Source organism: Leucopleurus acutus (genome assembly GCF_964270905.1).
Source record: "Leucopleurus acutus genome assembly, chromosome: 16".
Lineage (NCBI taxonomy): Eukaryota > Metazoa > Chordata > Mammalia > Artiodactyla > Delphinidae > Leucopleurus > Leucopleurus acutus.
In genome coordinates, this window is record NC_139158.1 from 1703726 (window position 1) to 1722108 (window position 18383).

The window sequence follows — 18383 nt, forward strand, 5'->3', positions numbered from 1 at the left end:
GAGGGGCTTCTGCCATGGCACAGGGGAGGGACGGGAATGCATGGGGGGAGGAGGAGAATTTGCTTCCAGTCAGCAGGGAAATGGGCTACTATGGTAGGTAGTGAGCTGCCTGTCCCTAGAAGGGTTCGAGCAGGGTGTGGTTCCATTAATTTAATAGATATTTATTGGTGCCTCCAGTGTGCCAGGCTCTGTTCCAGGCATGAGAGATCCAATGGTGAGCACATAGGCCGGCCAGCCCATGTCCAGGAGCTGACTGTCCGGCTGGCAAACCTGTGAGCAGGTAGATCTGTGAACCATAATTTGCTGCTTGGGAACAAATGCAACAGCGATGGAGAATAAATTCAGCCAGATGCTAGAGGTCCCTCTGCGGAGGCAGCATCTAGAAGAGAGGCCTGTGTAATGAGAAGGAGCCGGCCAGGCTGAGCGCTGGGGAAGAGCATCCGGGGGAGGTGCCAGTGCAAAGGCCCTGGGGCAGAGACGGCTCAGTGTGTTCCAGGATTGGAAGGAGGCGGACAAACGGGGAGAGCTGGAGCCGGAGGTGCGAGGCCTTCGGGCGTGGAGGGGAGGGGTGGGTTTGTTCTCATCTCCCAAGTGTGGGGACCACCTTAAACAAGGCGGGAGCCTGCAGTAGAGGCCTTGTCGGTCTCCACAGCCCCTGTTGGGAGGGCCATCGCTAACTTGTTCAAGGCTCTAAGTGGTTTTGTCCACGTCAATCATTCATTTATTCACTTACTTGTTCAGCAGACATTTCCAGAGCTAGATGTGCTCTGGAGCAGCTGGGGCTGGGGGTCTGGAGTGAGACCTGGTCCCCGACTTCCAGAAGAGGCAGTGTGATGAGGGCAGGAGGTAGAGGGAAGCAGAGGTCAAGGAGGGCTTCCCAGAGGAGGTGTCCTCTGAGCCGAGGGAGGAGCCGATGGTTCTGTCCAAGGGGCTGTGGTGCTGAGATGGGGCACAGTTACAGATGGGCACCTCCACTGTGTGCTGAGAGCAGTGAGGTCACGGAAGGGTTACCACATGGCGCGTAGCCCCTGCAGCAGGACCTTCTGAGACCGTAGCTGCCTGCACCCCATTTCGTAGCTGGGGAGACTGAGGCTCAAGGACGCAGTGGGCCTGCGGCCCCTGAGGGCTGATTTGCCCCACAGGAGGGCTGATGCGAAGCTGACTCAGCTCAGGGCCAACATCGAGGGACGGGGTGTGTGTGTGTGTGTGTGCGCGCGCTTGAAGCCTGTCAGATATTTGAGCTCCATCCCTCATCTGCTGAGCGACCCTAGGCAAGTCACTTACCCTCTCTAAGCCTGCTTCACATCTGTAAAAGGAGCGTGGCTCTCCATACCCGGCCAAGTGCTTGGGAGATGGTGCTGACCTGGCCCTCGGGTGGAGCCCAGCAAAATTCGGAGTCAGCGTGTCTGCCTCTGAGCCCAGGCTGTCCGCAGGCTCAGCAGCAGCCGCCCCAAACTGAAGAAGATAAAACCTGGCGTGTTCTGTCCTTCCCCCCCCTCCCACCTTGCATTGCTATTGGGGAGGCAGAGTTTCACCAGGAGGGGAGCCTTTTGTCTGCAGGGAGACCGGGCCCAGAGAGGGTGAGTAGCCAGCTCAGGTCGCAAAGCAGGGGGCCTGCACCACGAGCGGCGAAGCCCCATCGGTGGGCTCGGCGTCCCCAGGGGCAGGAGAAGCCTCGCCCCTTCCCTGCCAACCCAGTCCTTCCCAGGGCCTGGTTGGCTACCCATCCACCAGCCCACCGGCCCCCAGCCCCTCCCGGTTGACACAAAAGGCCAGGCCTCCTGCAGGAGGGGGCGGGAAGGGGCTCCTGGGCCAGCTGGGCCACGGACACAGACGGGGAAGTGAGCGGAGACAGGAAGGAAGCTGCACTGCTGGAGTCTGGGGCCGCCATTGTCTCACCTGGGGGCGGGGGCACCACCGTCTCCCCTCTGCCCTGCTCAGCTGCCGCCCACCCTGGATGGTTCCTCAGCTCCAGAGGGCACTGGGTCGCTGGACCCTCCCCTCCGTGGGCCCCACCCTGCTGCTGACTTCTTCCCCGACCCAGCCTCAGTTTCCCCAGCTGTAAAGCTTAGAGGGCAAGATGCTTGGGGCAGATGTGTGTCCTGCCAGGAATCCCACGGCAGGTGATGTCATGACGAGTGCCAGCCACTTCTCTAGTGCTTCTCCTGAATCAGCTCCTGGAGCCTCACCGTTCCCGATGACTTGAGGGCTGTCTTCGTGCCCAGAAGTTCAGGAACTTGGCCAAGGTCGCACATCGGGGCAGCAGAGCTGCAACTCAGACCGAGGCAGCCGGTTCTACACCCCACCCTTCTGTCTGTGATACCACTGACCTGCGACTTTTCTTTAAATAATTCACTTGTAAACGGTGAACACCGGCTAAGCCTCATCCTAAACTGTGACATCACCATTTTAATTGGGATGGACAGAGAGATGGTTGGGTGAGCTGGGCTCGGAAGCCAGGGGCCGGGGGACTCGCAGCTGTGCTCACTGGCCAGGGCTCCCTCCTCCCCCACCACACGTACAGAAGTGGGCAGGGACAGGAATTGCAGGAGGGACCCTTCCGTGTACCCTAGGGGAAGTAGGGCAAAGAGGAATCTTTGGGACCTCTCAGTAGACTGCCCTGGGCTGGGGGCTGAGGGCGGAGCTGGAGGGTGTGAGTGTCCTGGGTGAACACCGGCTGGGACCTTCTGGCCTATGGCCAGGAGCCCTCCCCTCCTTGGATCTCATCACCACTCCCCACCTCCAGATAGGGGCCTCCCCACAAGCCTGTCCCAGCATCCCCCAGACCCTCAGTGTCCTGGGGGTGAGGTAAGGGGCTGGACCACCACCAGGACGTAGGTCTCAGGGACCCCTGACCCCTAGCCCTGGGGAGGATGTCCAGGGCTGCTTCGAATGGCCCCACCCCACCCCAGCCCATCACCCTCTCCAAGTAGCCAAGCTCCTGCAGCCTGCTTAAATTTTATTGAAGGTGGAGCTGGAGTGGGGGGCCAGAACCACAGGGCCCTCCCCACAGCTTCCCCAGCGTGGGTTTCACTGGGCGAGGGACGGCCGATGGCCAAGGCTCGATCCTGGGACTTCAGACACAGCTCAGTAGCCCACGTCCCTGCAAGCATCCAGGACACCCGCCTCAGCTCCAGCCCCACCAGATGGGGACAGGGCAAGCCCACAGCCCCCCCCAGGCAAGTGGGGCCCCGGGATAAAGGTGCTCTGGGGCGGGGCGGGAACATTACCCCCAGCTCAGGCCTCTCCTGGCCAGCTCCACCTGGGCCAGGCGGTGGTCACTCAGCACCTGCACCCGGGTGATGGCGGCCAGTGGCCTGTGGCGGTGGGAGAACTGCAGCACCTTGTGCTCCTGGGCGTGGACATGGAAGTGTTCCGCATCCGAGCTGACCTCCATCTGTGGGCGGGAGGCCAGTGACCCACGGCCCACTGGGCCTGCGACCTGCTCCTGCACTGAGCTCCAAGAGCTCTGAGTCCAGGAGGCATAGCCGGGGGGCCCAGGGTTCCCTGAGCACGTGGAACCGCCGTCATGCAGGCCCGCCCCATGGGAGTTCTGAACCCCCAGCTAGGAGTCCCTTCCTCTCTCCTCAGAGGGGTAGCTGGCGGCCAGGGGGTGGGCACCCTGTTGCACCCCCAGACCCAGCAGTGAGACTCCCGCACTGGCCCTTTTACCCGTAAGCATCTCTAATAAGCCCCCTCCCCCAGGGGCTCCCAGTGGGGACAGCAGTGCTGCTGGAAGCCAGGGATACAGGGAGCCCTAGATGCTACACAGCATCCTTCCCACAAAGCAGCAGGTGGCCCTGATGTGTCCACAGGCACCCCAACCCCCGCCTCCCTGCCCCTCCCCCTAGGGCCTCGCCCACCCCACCCCATGGGTTCCCCTGCCTCCCAAGGGCCTCGCCCCACTCCCGTCACCTCAAAGGGCTCCCCGAGCACCAGCGGGAAGACATTGGACACCTCCTCCTGGCCCCAGTGGCCGCCCTGGAAGGTGTTGGCCACAATGGTGGCACTGGAGAACCGGGGCTTGATGTGGAAGACGATGTCCCCTGTCTCAGACAGGAAGTTGATCTCAAACCTGGGGGCATCATGAGGTTCGTGAGAGCAGCGAACGGCTGGGTAGTCACCCACCCAAGGCCAAAGAGGGGACCCTGGGGAGGGCGATGTCCCTTACTTGTCCTCTCCAGAGTCAGAGTGTCCCTGGACTAGCAGGTTCCAGCCCGGGGCCAGGCCCCCTGCATAGAAGGCTTCAAACTGCAGGCAGAAGAGGGGACAGAGGGCCCTGTGTCTGTGGCATCCTCCCCCTCCGGTACTCCACTTGTCCAGGCATCCCCCAAAGTGCACGCACTTTGCCCGGACCCTGGCCCTCTGAGCAGCATTCCCTCTCAGCCTGGGGGTCTCGTGGAAGGGCAGCTCTGTGGGGGAGGAGCACAGCTGACTGGGGGACCCTCCCCGCTGGCCCTGCTCCCTTCTCCCCAGGTCCAGGTCTCACCCACCTGCAGTGTCATCTCTCCAGCTTCTGCTGGGAGCAGCACGAGCCTGGGGATATAGGCGGGCCAGGCTGGGCGGGGGCTCGGGAGCCGCACCCCAGGGGCGGCTGATGAGGTCACTGTGCCTTTCCCTGCCCCCACCTCTCCCTCCGTCCTCAGCCTCTCGCCCTCCCCCACCAGCAGGTCCTCCATTCAAGCTCCAGGGACAGGGCGGGCGGCCCCTCCGCACCCCTATTGCCTCGGGGCCTGTCTGCCTCTCGAAGTTCACCTCGCTTCTTAGGATCCTTCAGGCACCTGGGAAAGCAGCTTCTCCCCCATTTTTGCGGGAAGGGCGTGGTTGAGGCAGCCCCCCACCCCGCCTCCAGGGTCTCAGGGACCCACACCCTCCCATGTGGTCAAGCGAGGAGGGGCCGGGGGGACGCCGTCAGACCACCTGGTGCCTCCGGCCTGTGCCCCCGGCCCAGCGCAGCCCCGCCTCCCCTGCTGCCCTGCTCCAGAGGCTCAGCTGGCCCCACGGGGCAGAGCTGGGATTAGGCTGGGCCGCTGCGGTCAGCACATTCCAGGACGCTGGCGGGTGGACAAGATGGGGGAGGGCCTTTCCCACAGCCCCTCTCCTCTCCTGGCCTGGCTCCTGGGCCCCGGCGCGGGGGAGGGGGCCAGGCTGGGGCCCTCGGGGAGCGTGTAGCCGAGACAGGCAGAGTCTCCCCAGGCTTTGGGGACAGCCATGGGGGCCTCTTGGCTGGACAGTCCGGGGGGCCGACCCAGAGAGGAGCCAGGGCAGGCTCAGGGAGCACCGGGGCTGCTGTGCGCGGCGAGCGTGTACGGTGAGCAGGTGGGTGAGTGTGTAAGGGTGCAGGTAACGGGGTGGGGGGGGCGCGGGGGTGGTGAGCGTGGGACCGGGCGGCTGGGGAAACGCAGTGTGTGCGACAGTGCGCCCACGGCGGTGGGAGGTGTCACGTCCGAGGTAAGCGCGTGCGCTGCAGGTGCCACTGCTCTTTCCCTGCCCAGCGAGCCTCGGCGGGGTGGGCATGCATCTGGTCCCCCGGGGCCTGAGGGGTGCTCGGCCAGGATTGCCAGCCCTGCGTAACCCCACCACTCCCCTCGGGCCATTCTTCCCTCCAGCCCCTGGTGCGTCCCGCCTGGCCTCTCCACCTGTGCTGGTGACAGGCGTGCGCCTGTCATTTTTGATGAGGGGGGTGATGCGAAGGCCAAGGCCGGGAAGGGCAGTTTCGGCCTCCCCGGCAGGCACGGGACAGGACTGGCCGGGCCTGCAGGGGGCAGCCCTGGGCAGCGGAGGCGAGGCTGCCTGCTATGGCTTCCTGCCTCCGACACCAGCCTGCCTGTATGCACATCCCTGTCCCAACCCAGCGTGGCCGTCCTGGGGACTGAAGTCTGCAGACCCCTCCCCCGTGCCTCCCCCCAATGATCACAGAGAGGGGAGCCCCTGCCACAGTGGCCCAGCAGGAGGGTGAGGCCCCTTGCTGCCTCTGTACATCCCTGTACCGTCTCCTGTCCAGCTGCCAGGTGGAGACGTGGATCCTGGACTCTGGGTACAGCACTGGCCGGTGCCCAGGGCCCAGTGAGGGGCAGAGCACACGGTCAGGGGAGCAGAACGGGCTGCCAGCTGGCTGGGCGACCTGGAGCTAGTAGCCTCTGGGCCGCAGTCGTCCCAGCTGCACGCGACAGCTCTGTTCCCCGTGCCTGTCTCCTGGGCAGGGGAGGGTGGCCTGGGGTGGCCACGGCCCTGGCTGGATGCAGCAACCTGGGCTGTGGTCTCCTGGCTTTGAGGTCAGCAGGGGTTCTGGCGGAGACTCCTTGGGAGTCAGTGGCCTGCAGCCCTAGCTGGGCATCGGGGGCGGGCCCTGGCCTGGGGGGAGGAGCCTGAGGACCCCTGATTCGGGCAGGCCTGTCCCGCTCTAAGCCTCAGCCTCCCAATCAACGGGGGACAATGGGGGCTGTGTTGAGGTAGCCCCTGGGCCGAGCCTGCCTGTTCGCTCCAGCCTGGAGACCTCAGAAAGCCCAACTGGGATGATGCAGCTCTGGGCCTCCGCCCACCCCGTGACACCTGTGCCTGGCATGAGCCCACGCCTGGCCAGGGCTGTGGTCTCACCACCCCCTGTCTGTGGCTTTGGAACCTCTCCTACGTGGGGTGGGAGCCAGGAGCCCCCGAAGCTCTCAGCAGTGGGGACGGCCAAGGGCCCAGAAGCCCCCAGCGGGGCTGGGGGGATGGAGAGAGGGACACCTAGGCCGCACGTGGCTGGCCCAGCCCTGCAGGCACGCCCCAGCCAGTCCTCAGGGTCCCCTGAGGCGGGGGCAGTGGGCAGTGCCCCAACCTGGAATTGCTGGCCAGCCAGGGCTATGCTATGCTATGGCTTGGGGCCTGGGAGCAAACAGACCTGCCCAGCCAGACGATGCCCCTCTTCCTCCCGGATGTGCGATTTTGCCCTGGACTGTTGGTTTCCATAGGCTCCAGAGGAGGTAGCAGGGTCTCCACCCAGCTCCACAGAGGATCTTCACCAGCATGGCGGCCTGGGCTCCAAGGCCCGCCCTCAGCCCTGGGGCCACCATCGCCAGGTGGCGCCAGGCATGGGGCTGGTGCTCAGAGATACCCAGAAGAGAAATCCTGCCCCATGGCATAGTGATAACCACCGTCTACCCGGAGCTCACGCTGCTAGGCACTCAGCTAAGCTCTTTACGGGCAGCATCACATGTCCTGCACCGGATATAAGGGCACAGAGAAGTTAAGCAACTTGCCCAAGGTCACACAGCTAGGGAGTGACAACGCCAGATTTTGAACCCAGCAGTCTGCCCCTGGATGTGAAGCCCTTCACCAGACCAGGATGGGAGGTTATCAGGGTCGGCTTCCTGGAGGAGGAGGCAGCTAAAGCGGGTCTTAGAGAATAAGAATTAGAAGGTGGTAGGGAAGAGTGAGAGCAGAGCACCGGGAGGCAGGGCTGTGTAGGAGTCCTGTCAACGCCAGGCAGGGTCTGACACACCTCGGTGCCCCACAGACCTCGGGCACAAGTCCCCCGGGACACTTTGACGAGGACTGCCTCATCTTTTGGGGAGGCCAGCACAGCTTTCATGGGCTTCGTGGAGTCAGGCGTCATTGCGCCGACTTGAGCAATGAGGAAACAGACAGGGGACACCTCCCCAGAGCCCCATGGCAAAGGGTGGCAGCATCAGGACGCGAGGGCTGCCTCCGGACTCCCAGCCCCATGCTCTTTCCAGCCCCCATCCTCTCTTGTCGTGAGCAACCAGCCTGTCCCACCAATGACCGATTCCGGGTCGGGGGGGCCTCAGGCCTGGCCAGGCTGCCCTAGGAGCCCTCTTCAGATTCCAAGACCCTCCCAGGACCGACCCCCGCCCTGTCCCCAGCCCACATCTGGAACCGCTTGCTGACAGGTCAGCATGGAGATTCCCAGCCCCCACTTGGCAGGGAGGCACAGCGGCTTCCAGGCAGGGGCCACACCTGGCCCGGGACACACAGCTTCGGGCCAGCTCTCCCCCTGGATGGGCGCTTGGTGGCCTTTGTGCTTAGTGGCTCCCCTCTTCTCCCCCCTGCTGGGGCCACGGCGTGAGTGTGCCCTCTGGGTCAACAGGGAGAGTGAGGGCAGTTTGAAAACACCGTCCCACACAGGTGGGGAAACCGAGGCCCAGGAGGCGAGGGCTCGCTGAGAGGCAGCCTAGGCGGCAGCAGGGCCCTAAGCTCTGGCCTCTGCTGCCCCTTTGAGGCCCCTCGTAGGACCTTGGCTGTAAGGCCTGTTAAAGGCTGGAGCTGCCAGGGCTGCTTCTGGGAGAGGGCAGCAAGGCCCCGCACTCCTGTTGCTCCCTCCCCTGTCCCCTCTGAATCCTCTAACAGCTTCCCAGCCACCACCTGTCCCCAGTCCCGTTCTCTCAAAGCTTAGTCGAGTCGCTCATAAAAGCTTCCTGGGTCTCTCCCTCCTCTGAATTGCACTCGCTCACTCAGGACAGAAGTCATTTTCAATCCAAGCCATTCACTGAGGCCCTACTGCGTGCCAGGAGCTGCCTCGGACCCTCAGAGATCTATAGGGAAGGAGGCAGGTCTGAGCCTGATCCACGTGGGCACCTCCTCTCCCACCTCCTCCCTGCCTGCCGGTGCCCACGCAGGTCCTGGCACACAGTAGGTGCTCAAGAAAATGCCATGACCGTGCGACTTGGGGCAGACAGAGGCCCCAGGCTCAGGGAAGGGAGATATGAGAAAGACCAAGGGAACTCAGCTCATCCTGGCCACGATTGCTATCACTTATCAGCTGAGCCCCTACTATGGGCTCAGTGCTATGCCAGGTGCTTGTCGTGAATTCGTCTGCTGGGTGGGTTACCATCTCCACATCACAACCAGCTGCCCGTTCAGTTACTGAGCTAATGTTAGCTGAATCCTGCTCTCTGCCAGGCCCTGTGCTATGGGTCACAAGACAGACAGACAGACAGTCTTTGCCCTCATGGAGCTTCCAGTGTCTGAGGAAGGGAGCAAACATTAAATGACAAATCCAACATCACGTTATTGAGTTATTATTACGATAAAAGCTCTGAAGGGAAAATATGGGGAGTGATGATCGTGTACAGGGGGGACTTGTATATGATATGAGCTGGTCAGGGGAGACTTCCTGGAGGAGGTGACATTGGAGCTGAGCCCAGAAGAGAAGGAACTAGCCAGAAGAAGGGGTGGGGGGAAGAGTGTTGCTGGCAAAGGCAACAGCATGTGCTAAGGCCCTGGGGAGGGAGAGGCCAGGATGGGGAAGACAACTCCCCAGCCGACCTCTGAGGCCTGGCTGAAGTCCAGCCCTTCCTGGCCTTCCCTGCCAGGCACCACCGTCCCCTCCCTAATTTGGCCCGGCATTGTCCCTGGCCATTGTCCTCGTCTCATTCTTTCTGCCCCCACATCTCTTATCATCCAGAGAATCTGCTCACTTGGGGACACACGGGGGCTGATAAGGTTTCACTGGAGACAGTGCTAAGCAGGTGCTGCAAGATCTGACGCCGCCCCTCTCCCGGGCGGGGGGGCCGTGGCGGCCCGAAGGACCCTTGGCGTCGGCCTGGCCTTCCTCCCGCACGGACCCCGCAGGGCCCACCTCTTGGGGCTGCCCCTCCTGCTCTACACCTTTCCCTCCACGCCCCTGCAAACCAGAGCAGGCCCACCTGCCCCTGACAGGCGGAGCGCCCTTGCCCCTCCCTGGGCTGCAGTTTCTCCATCTGAGGTCGCCTAGTTGGGCAATGAGCACAGCCTGTGAGCTCAGCTGGGGACAGAAGCAAAGCCGGACTTGGCCCAAAGGAGGGACGTGGAGATGGGGCTCTGGGTGGGCCGGGCCACGGAGCCGCCACGCAGGTGGGGGTAAGGCTGGTGTTTCTCCAGACAGAGGCAGGAGCCCCGAGGGAGTGCAGAACCCACCCCGGGGCCAGGCCTTAGCTCCGGCTGGGCAGGGGGAGTGCTCCACCCCCATTCCACTTTACCAGGCATTTTATAGGGCGGCAACCAAGGCTCACGGGGAGTTCGAGCTGGCCCAGGTCCGCGCAGCCAGTCGCTGGTGGAGCTGCCGTTCTTAGTCACAACCCTGCAGGAGTGGGGCCAGGGTTTAGGGGGCAGGATAGAGGCCCCCCAGCTTCCCTCTGTCATTTCCCAGCTCCCACAGCTACGCTCCTTGCCTCAGCATGTGTTAGCAAGAGCCCCTCCCTTTGCAGTCCTCCAAGTGAGTTCGTGTCTGCTCATAGTCCTGCTGGGTGAGGGCTTCCCTTCCCACTTTACAGATGGAGAGACCGAGGCCACTGTGGGCAGCGTGACCACCAGTTTCCCTGGTGAGGCGTTGCTGTGAACGACCCTCGAGGGGTCACTCGGAGCCCTTCAAAAGGATGTGCTTGAGAGACTCCAAAAGCCCTTGGTGGTGCTGCTCTGGGGGGGATGGGGGAGAGGGCTCCCTAATGGCCCTGGTGGGTTGGGACCTGGGTGGACTGTGGGACTTCTTGGGCCTTGGGCCAGTACCAGCCATGAGTTATCCCATGGTGGCAGCCATCGTGGAGGAAGCTCAACTAGCCCAGACACGCCTATCAGAAAGGGGGCCACTGGCCCGGCACAACAGCCAATGAGAGGGGCTGGGGGCCAGCCGGGCTGGTCAGGGCAGGGTGGAGCAGCCCGACTGACATCTGGCCTGGAGGGGAGACTGTAAGGCTTCCTCCAGACGGGCTCTGTGCTCCGGCAGCCTCCAGGGAAGCATCCTGCCCCAGGTTTATAAACACATGCAGCAGCAGCCCGGATCTGAGGGCGGAGGGGCTGGGAATCCTATTAGATGAGACGGTGGCTGGGGGATCCTAGAGCCGGCCTGAAGATGGGGCTGCCAGAGCCTCGAGGACCCACAGAGCCCCGCCCCCAGCACTGGGCCAGACGTGGGGACACAGGACAGCAGGCGTGGGTTCAGGCCCCACTCTGTAGAGAGTGGACCTCCATGTGCTGCTCTGTGACCTGGGGCCACGACCCCTCCCCGGTGAGGGGTGAGGTAAGGGGAGGGGAACCAGACCCAGGCAGCCCTCCATCACTTGCTCCCAAACATTTACAGAGCGCCTGCTGCGTGGAGTTGTGGGGAGAACGACAGAACATGCGTTGCGGTGGGAGAGACAGATGATAAACAGCTCAACAAATATTACACGTGGAATATTCTAGATGGTGATTTGTGCTAGGAAGAAAGTAAAATAGGATAGTAGCATTAAAAAAAAAACTGTACCATCCAGTTCAATAGCCCCTGACTGCACTTAGATGTTGAGCACTTGAGATGTGAGTGTAAAAAAAACACTAGATTGGGAGCTCCCTGGTGGCCTAGTGGTTAGGATTCCGGGCTTTCACTGCCATGGCCCGGGTTCAGTCCCTGGTTGGGGAACAGAGATCCGGCAAGCCGTGCAGCATGGCCAAAAACATCCAGAAAACAAAAAACCCCACTAGACTTACAAGACTTAGTGCAGAGGAATGATGTAAAGTATCTCGTTAATAATCTCATACTGATCACTTGTTAAATGATACTATCTTGGATATACTGGGTTAAATGTACAAGATATTACTAAAATTAATTCTGCCTGTTTTAAAAACTTTTTTAACGTGGCCACTAGAAAATTTTTTTTTTTTTTTGGCTGTATGAGGGCCTCTCACTGTTGTGGCCTCTCCCGCTGTGGAGCACAGGCTCCGGACGCGCAGGCTCAGCGGCCACGGCTCACGGGCCCAGCCACTCCGCGGCATGTGGGATCTTCCCGGACCGGGGCACGAACCCGTGTCCCCTGCATCGGCAGGCGGACTCCCAACCACTGCGCCACCAGGGAAGCCCTAGAAAAATTTTAAGTTGCATCTGCTTCTCTGGGACGGCGCAAGCTGAGATGGTGGGGGGGGGGGTGCTATTTCAGCTGGAGCAGGAAGGAAGCTCTCAGGGGAGGGGACCACTGCCTTGAGACCTCATGCTGAGAAAGACCTAGCCTGGGAGACCCGGAAAGAATGACCCAGGCAGAGGGAACTGTAGGTGCAAAGGCCCTGAGGTCAGAGCAGCAAGGGGGCTGGCATGGCCGGGGTGTCGGGGGCTGGGGCGGTGTGAGGTGACATTGTGGAGATGAGCTGAGGCTACACCCGTGAGAGGGACAGGCTGGGGCTGGACTACGTGAGGAACCACCGGCGTCCCCCTAAATGCTGGGGGCAGCAGCGTGGGGAATGAGCTGGTCTGGGTCTGCCCCCTCCCTAGAATCCTCCTGGGGCAGCTCTGGCCCAGCACAGCCAGGGAGCCCCAGCCAATGCCCCCGCCCAGGACACCAGGAGGTCAGTGTGGTCACTGTGTCCCCACACCATGCTCCCTGCAGGCCCCCCCGGGCCAGCCGCCACATGCCCCCCACCCGCTCAGGCTGACCTCCTCGAACGCTCTCGCCAAGATCATTGGGAAAGGCCCAGGGGAGCCGCCAGCTCCCAAAATAACCTCCCACCAGTTCCAGGACATCTGTGGGGGGCGGAGTCCCAGAACCCCAAGCTGAGAGCCCCGTGCAGGGTGGAGGCTGGGAATGGGGACACGGGTGGGGGCCAGGGAGGGAGAGAGAGGGACAGGGAGAGAAGAAGAGATGGACAGAGACCAGTAGAGGCGCATGGAGGAACGGGGCCAGGGAAGGGGGCAGAGGCGGTGCGTGGAGCGTGGGGCACCGGCCAGCACTCGTCTCAGGTTGGGCAGCCCCCAGCCCCCTTAGAAGGGCGGGCCACGTGAGCCTCCAGAGGAGGGAGCGGCTGCACCCCTGAGATGAGGCCTGGCTGGGTGGCTGCACCCCTGAGATGAGGCCTGGCTGGGGGGCAGCTGAGCAGAAGGTGGATGTTGGGTGGATGAGCGGTGCCGGGAGCGGGGCCCTCACAGCCCAGCAGCCCCATCCGACCAGGTTGGGCCCCACAGGGCCTCAGAGGCTCTGAAGGAATCCTCTCTTAGGCTCTCTATTTTCCCAGGGGGAAACTGAGGCTCAGAGAGGCCGAGTATCTTGTCTGAGGACCACAGCACGCGAGAGGCAGGCGAGGACTCTTTCCCCTCTGTGTCCTTCACGTACTTGCTGCCCACTCCCCCAGCTGGCAAGCTTCCCCTGCCCTGGGTCACTCGGGGTTGGGGACTGTCCCCTGAGCAGTGTGGCCAGAACTAGCTGAACTTGTGGAATTCCCCAGCCCGAGGAGCAGCAGGGCGGGGGAGGGCCCCGGTGGGCCGGCACCTGGGGGTGGGGGAGAGACTGTGGCGGAGGGGGCTGCCCAGGGAGCCCGGCCCTCCCCGCCCCCGGGCGCAGCCTGGAATTCTGGGAAGTGGGAACTGCGGGGTGGTTTCTTGACATTAAAGGGTCTTTACTGCAAGACCCCTAGCCCGGTCCGCACGGTCCATCCATCCATCCATCATTCATTCAACAAACATTTAGTACATGCTCATTGTGGGGGGGGAGCCGGGCGGCCGCAGTGGGTGAGGGGAACAGTCTCGGTGGAAGACTGAGGCCAGAGCAGGTGGACCCTGAGGCCACCTGGACGCGGTGGGGGCCCGTGTGGGTGCACGGGGAGGTGGGCAGCTGTGGGCTGCTCTGGGGTCTGCAAGGTAAGGTCAGGGTCGGGACTCTGCAGGGTCTGGGGTACCCCCAGCCCACACATCCTGGAGAGGGGTCGTGGTGTTTTCTACCCAAAACCAAGACTGTCCATTAAATGACCCCACCTCCACCCCACGCCATCAAGGTCCTGCTTGTTTTGTGATGGTGGGAATTTTGCAACGTGTTTCTTGGACTAGAAAAGAAAAGAATAACCACTTGTGTGTCTAACTCCAGTGGTGCTGGAGGGCCTTCTGTGCGACGGGGAAGCCCAGCAAGGGTCAAGTTCAAGAAGGGAGTGCCTAGCAGGTCCCTGAGGGGGCAGCGGACCAGGGGAGGGGCAGATCGACCCAAGGCAGGTGCCCACCTGTCCCTCGGGCCACAGCAGGATGCTCTGGTGGAGGGCCAGGGTGGGCGGGACTCTGGGGCCCAGGACAGAGGCCAGGCCACCCTCAGGGGACAGGAGAGGGCGCGGGGGAATGGTGCAGAGCGGAGGGCATGGTCGGCTGATCTCCCCATTGAAATGGTGGGAGAGGCCCCTGAGGGGCCCCAGCTTGAGCTTAGCCACAGGAGGCCTGGGGGAGGCAGAGGGCAAGGCCGAGTGGGCGGGGAGGAAGTGGAGACCCTTGCACTCCCCTTGCCTCCTTTCACTTCCTTGGCCTCTCCCCTCTCCCGCCCCTCCCCGCGGAGACACAGGCTCGGGGCCTGGGTGCAGCATGCCAGCTCACCCCGGCCGCCGGCCACCAGGGCCCCTCCACCCCGTCCCCTCTCTGACTGCTGCTCCCACTTCCCCAGGCTGGGACGGGACACGAGATTCTTTCAAAAACATTTCCTTTGCAAAATAATCCTTCGAAATATGTTTTTGGAAATGAACTCCTGATCAGAACAGGAAGAAGTTAATTACAGCCCCTCCCCAGAGGGGCGCGGGGAAGGAAGCCTGGTGGTCAGAAACACGAGTAAGGGCCAGGTTGGCGGCTCTGACGCCCCACCCACGCGTGGCCTCAGGCCCCCTTCCCCACTACCCTGCTGGCCCCTGGCCCCCCTCCCCCCTCAGCGCACAGAGGGGGAGACGGAGACCCAGAGAGGCCCAGGGGCGTGGCCAGGGTCACAGGTTCAAGGCAGAGCAGGGCAGAGCCCCCTCCCCCTGCCACCACGTGGCGTCCATGTGAGAGCGCGGGCAGGCGTGTGCATACGCGTGTCCGTGTGCCTGTGCGTGTGGACAGGAAGGTGAGCCGGGGCGTGCCTCATTGAGGTGGGCTGAGGAAAGCCTGCGGGTCTGCAGTGCTGGCTTAGCTGGAGCTGGGCCTCTGCGGGCCCCACTTCCTCATGGCCCCAGGCCCCCTTTCCAGGTGCAGAGGTGCTGGACTAGGGCCACAGGAGGAAGGAGATGGGGGCTGCTTTTCCGTGCCCCTGACCTTCAACCCTGAGCACCCTCCAAACAAGGGCCATCTGGGTTCCCCTAGGACCTAGACCAGGGCCCACTATGGACTGCCTCTGGGTGTTGCTACCGTTCCTCTCCGTAAGCTCTGATGCTCAGGTTCTGGGTTATGTCTTACAGGTACTAGGGCTCTGGTTATCTTGGAAGTTTGGGGCGTCTAAACCCTAACCTTTGCTTAGCCATTCGGCCAGGGGTCTCACCACCCAGCCCTCAGCACCGGGGTTCATTTAAGTGTAAATCTAAGCAATGAGCCCTGGGGCCATTCTTCCACACACCCACCTGCCCATCCATTTATCTTATGTCCTTCTAACCATCTGTATTAGCTTCCTGTTGATGTTGTAATAAATTACAGCAAACTTAGTGGCTTAAAACAACACAACTTATCATCTTCCCGCTCTGTGGGGCAGAGATGGGTCTTGCGGGTTAAAGTCAAGATGTGGACAGCGCTGCGTCCCTTCTGGGGCCTCTAGGAGAGAATCAGTGTTCTGGCCTTTTCCAGTTTCCAGAGGCGGCCTGCATTCCTTGGCTGGAGGCCGTGGCCCCCGTCTTCAGAGCCAGCAGTGATGTCACTCAGCCTCTACTTCAATCTTCACAGCACCTCCGCCTCCCCTTTTCATTTATAAAACCCTGGTGACTACACTGGGTCCATCTGCGTGGCCCAGGATAATCTCTCCGTCTCAAGATTCTTCACTTATCACATCATCAAAGTCTCTTTCGCCGCGTAAGGCAACATATTCACCGGTTTCAGGGGTTAGGACGTGGGAGTCTTTCGTGGGGGAGGCGCTATTCTACCTGCCATCTCATCCTTCCATGTATCTGAGCATCTGTTCATTCACCCATTCATCCTCCTGCCATCTACCCACCTATGCACTATCTATCCATTGGTCCAGCCAGCCAGCCCGGCATTTATCCACCTGTCCTTCTATCCTTCTTTCTATCCACCTATCTATCCTTTTGTCTATCCGCCGCCCCCATCCATTCATCTGATCATTCGTCCACCATCCATCTCTCCATCCCTCAGTGCTAACTTTGGTCTTTCCTTTCCATCCTGTGTCCGTCCACCCATCCATCCATCCACTCACATGCACATCTGTCCATCTGTCTGTCCAGATGGGGCAGGATGCCAAAGGAGGGTCAGAGAATCACGGAGGATGTGGTGGGGACAAAGGGTGGGGCCCCAACCCTCCCAGACTCTGCCTGGCTCGGTTTTCCTCTTCCTCACAGCTCAGCTCCTTCCTGGAACCACCAGTTGTCACCACCGCCCCCCAGATGAATGGCTTCCTCTGCCACTCCCATGTGCCCAGAGTGGGGCCTCTCGAGGCCACAGCTGACCCTCCCGGTCTCTGACCCAGGCCCCAGGGAGCCGGTGGGTGTTTGCTGAGTGGATTTGGACCCGTTGTTATCAGCAGGGTGGGCGCCACCCCCTCCCATCTTCAGGCACAGCCCCGGGGGCCACAGAGGGGACCCCCTGCCTGAATGGACAGCCAGATGCAGGGATGAGCCGGTCCTCACTGCCTCCAGGCCCCGTTTCCCCTCCTGAGCTCAGCGCGGGCTGAGCCCTGGGTTCCGGGAGAGGCTGTGGGAAAGACCCCTTGCAGACCCTTCTCTGGCCTCAGGGTGTCTTGCGGGGGAGTGTTGGTCACCCCAGGGCTTGGGGAGAGGGCCCTGGACCAAGCCCAGGATGACTTGATGGGGAAAAAATGCCCCCAAGAGGAGTATCAGGCTTTGACTGCCAAGACAACCGTACTTATCACAGCCTCGTCCTCCTTATCTCCCTGCTGCGACAAGGGAGGGGGCTCCGGGCTCGCTGGGCCCTTGTCCAGGACTCCGACCCAGAGGGTGGGACCCTGGTCAACCTCACCCGCTTTCTCTGAATCTCGTTGTCTCCGTGTCTCACTGTCTCTGTCTCTGTCTCTGTATCTTTATCTCTGACTCCCTCTGTCTCCAACCACATCCTTCCTCTGGGGGCTTCACTCTGCAACACAGCCCTGGAGTCTCACAGCCCAGGGTTCTGCCCTTGTGGCTCCCCCACCCCTGGCCTTGGAGACCTCCTCCCCAGGATGGCCTCCTAGTGGCTTCTACGGCTGACCTTGGTCTGGGCAGTGACCCCCACGCATGCTCCCCCAGGACCTGCATCCCCCCGCCCCCGCCCCGGTCTGCCTGCCCGGATGCTGAGGTGTGGCCAGCCTGGGGTCCTGGAACAGGACACCGTGTGGTCAGCCTCTCCCGGGGTCTGCAGCAGGCGCTCAGGTAGGAGCGCTGAGTGGGTGGGCGGGTGGATGGAGGGTACGTGGGCGGGTGTGTAGTAGGTGGGTGGGTGGATGTATGAGTAGTTGGCTGGGCTCAGACAGAACGGGTGATGGACAGACAGCTCATCCCGCAGCCCGGCAATGGCGGTCACCTATGCCCAGAGCCAGTCTGCTCCCGCCAGCCGGCTCAGTGCCCCAAGCTCCCCGCGTGACCTCCAGTGGCGCAGGCCAGAGAGGCTGCCGCCGGTTCCTGGCACGTGCCCTCCGGAGAAGCAGGCAGGAACGGGTGTGCCTGCCTCGTGGGCCAGGGCCCCGAGGAGGGGGGCAGGAAGGGAGGCGGGCTGTGCCGGCGGGCATCCCAGAGGCCAACCGGGAGGCAGGGCTGGGCAGGGCCAACAGCAGCTCGAGACCTCTCGGTCACCCCAGACCGCCTCCAGCCGTGCCTGGGCCCCCGGTCCTCCCAGCGGCCTCCCCCAGGGCCACCCACCCTGCTGTCCGGGACCTAGCCAGGTCTACGCCGGTCACATCCCTGAGCTGCCCTTCTCCAGGGGGACCTCCAGCAGCGTCACAGACGCAGTGGGGGAAGGAGCTGGACTCGGGGATACACAGTGTCAGGATCTGAGCCCTGACTCTGAGCCCCCCGTCTGTGTGACCCTGAGCCAGACAACGAAGCAGGGCTTCAGCGTCCTAATCTGTAGCAGGGGCCTGTGGCCGCCCTCCCTTCAAGGCAGGCAGGTCTCTTGCTCCCCCCCCCCGCCCCCCAGGGGTCCAGGCTCATACTGATGGGGCCTGAGAGTTCCAGCCCCCAACAGTACAAGACCTGAAGTCCCATCATTGTCACCTCTGCTCACCCCTCGGGAGAAGCACGGTCCCCTGAGGCCCCTCAGCAGGGCCCCCAGGCTAGCAGCCCTGGCGAGGCCAGAGAAGCAGTGGTTTAACGAGGAAACAGAGCAACACGGCTGTCCTGAGTCTGAGGCCAGCCCCAGGGCCGCGGCCCCAGCATCCCTGCAGCTCCCGGCGGAGCTGCGAGGTCCCCCTCCTGCTGCTGCACCTGTGAGGCTGGTGGGGCCCCGGGGCTGGGGTCCAGAGAAGGAACCAGGCTGGGGGCCAGGGCGGGGTCTGGCAGGGAGGGTG

General features: G+C 62.5%; 1 protein-coding gene across 1 annotated transcript; it reads right to left on the reverse strand.

Moving 5' to 3' along the window:
- Positions 1-3226: 3226 nt before the first annotated feature.
- GRIFIN (galectin-related inter-fiber protein) lies at positions 3227-4679 on the reverse strand (the record flags this gene model as incomplete). The annotated part of the gene is made up of 4 exons (XM_082856824.1): positions 3227-3397; positions 3916-4075; positions 4172-4251; positions 4494-4679. 4 exons carry the CDS (start codon positions 4677-4679, stop codon positions 3227-3229), a joined length of 597 nt encoding a protein of 198 aa, XP_082712950.1.
- Positions 4680-18383: the final 13704 nt, after the last annotated feature.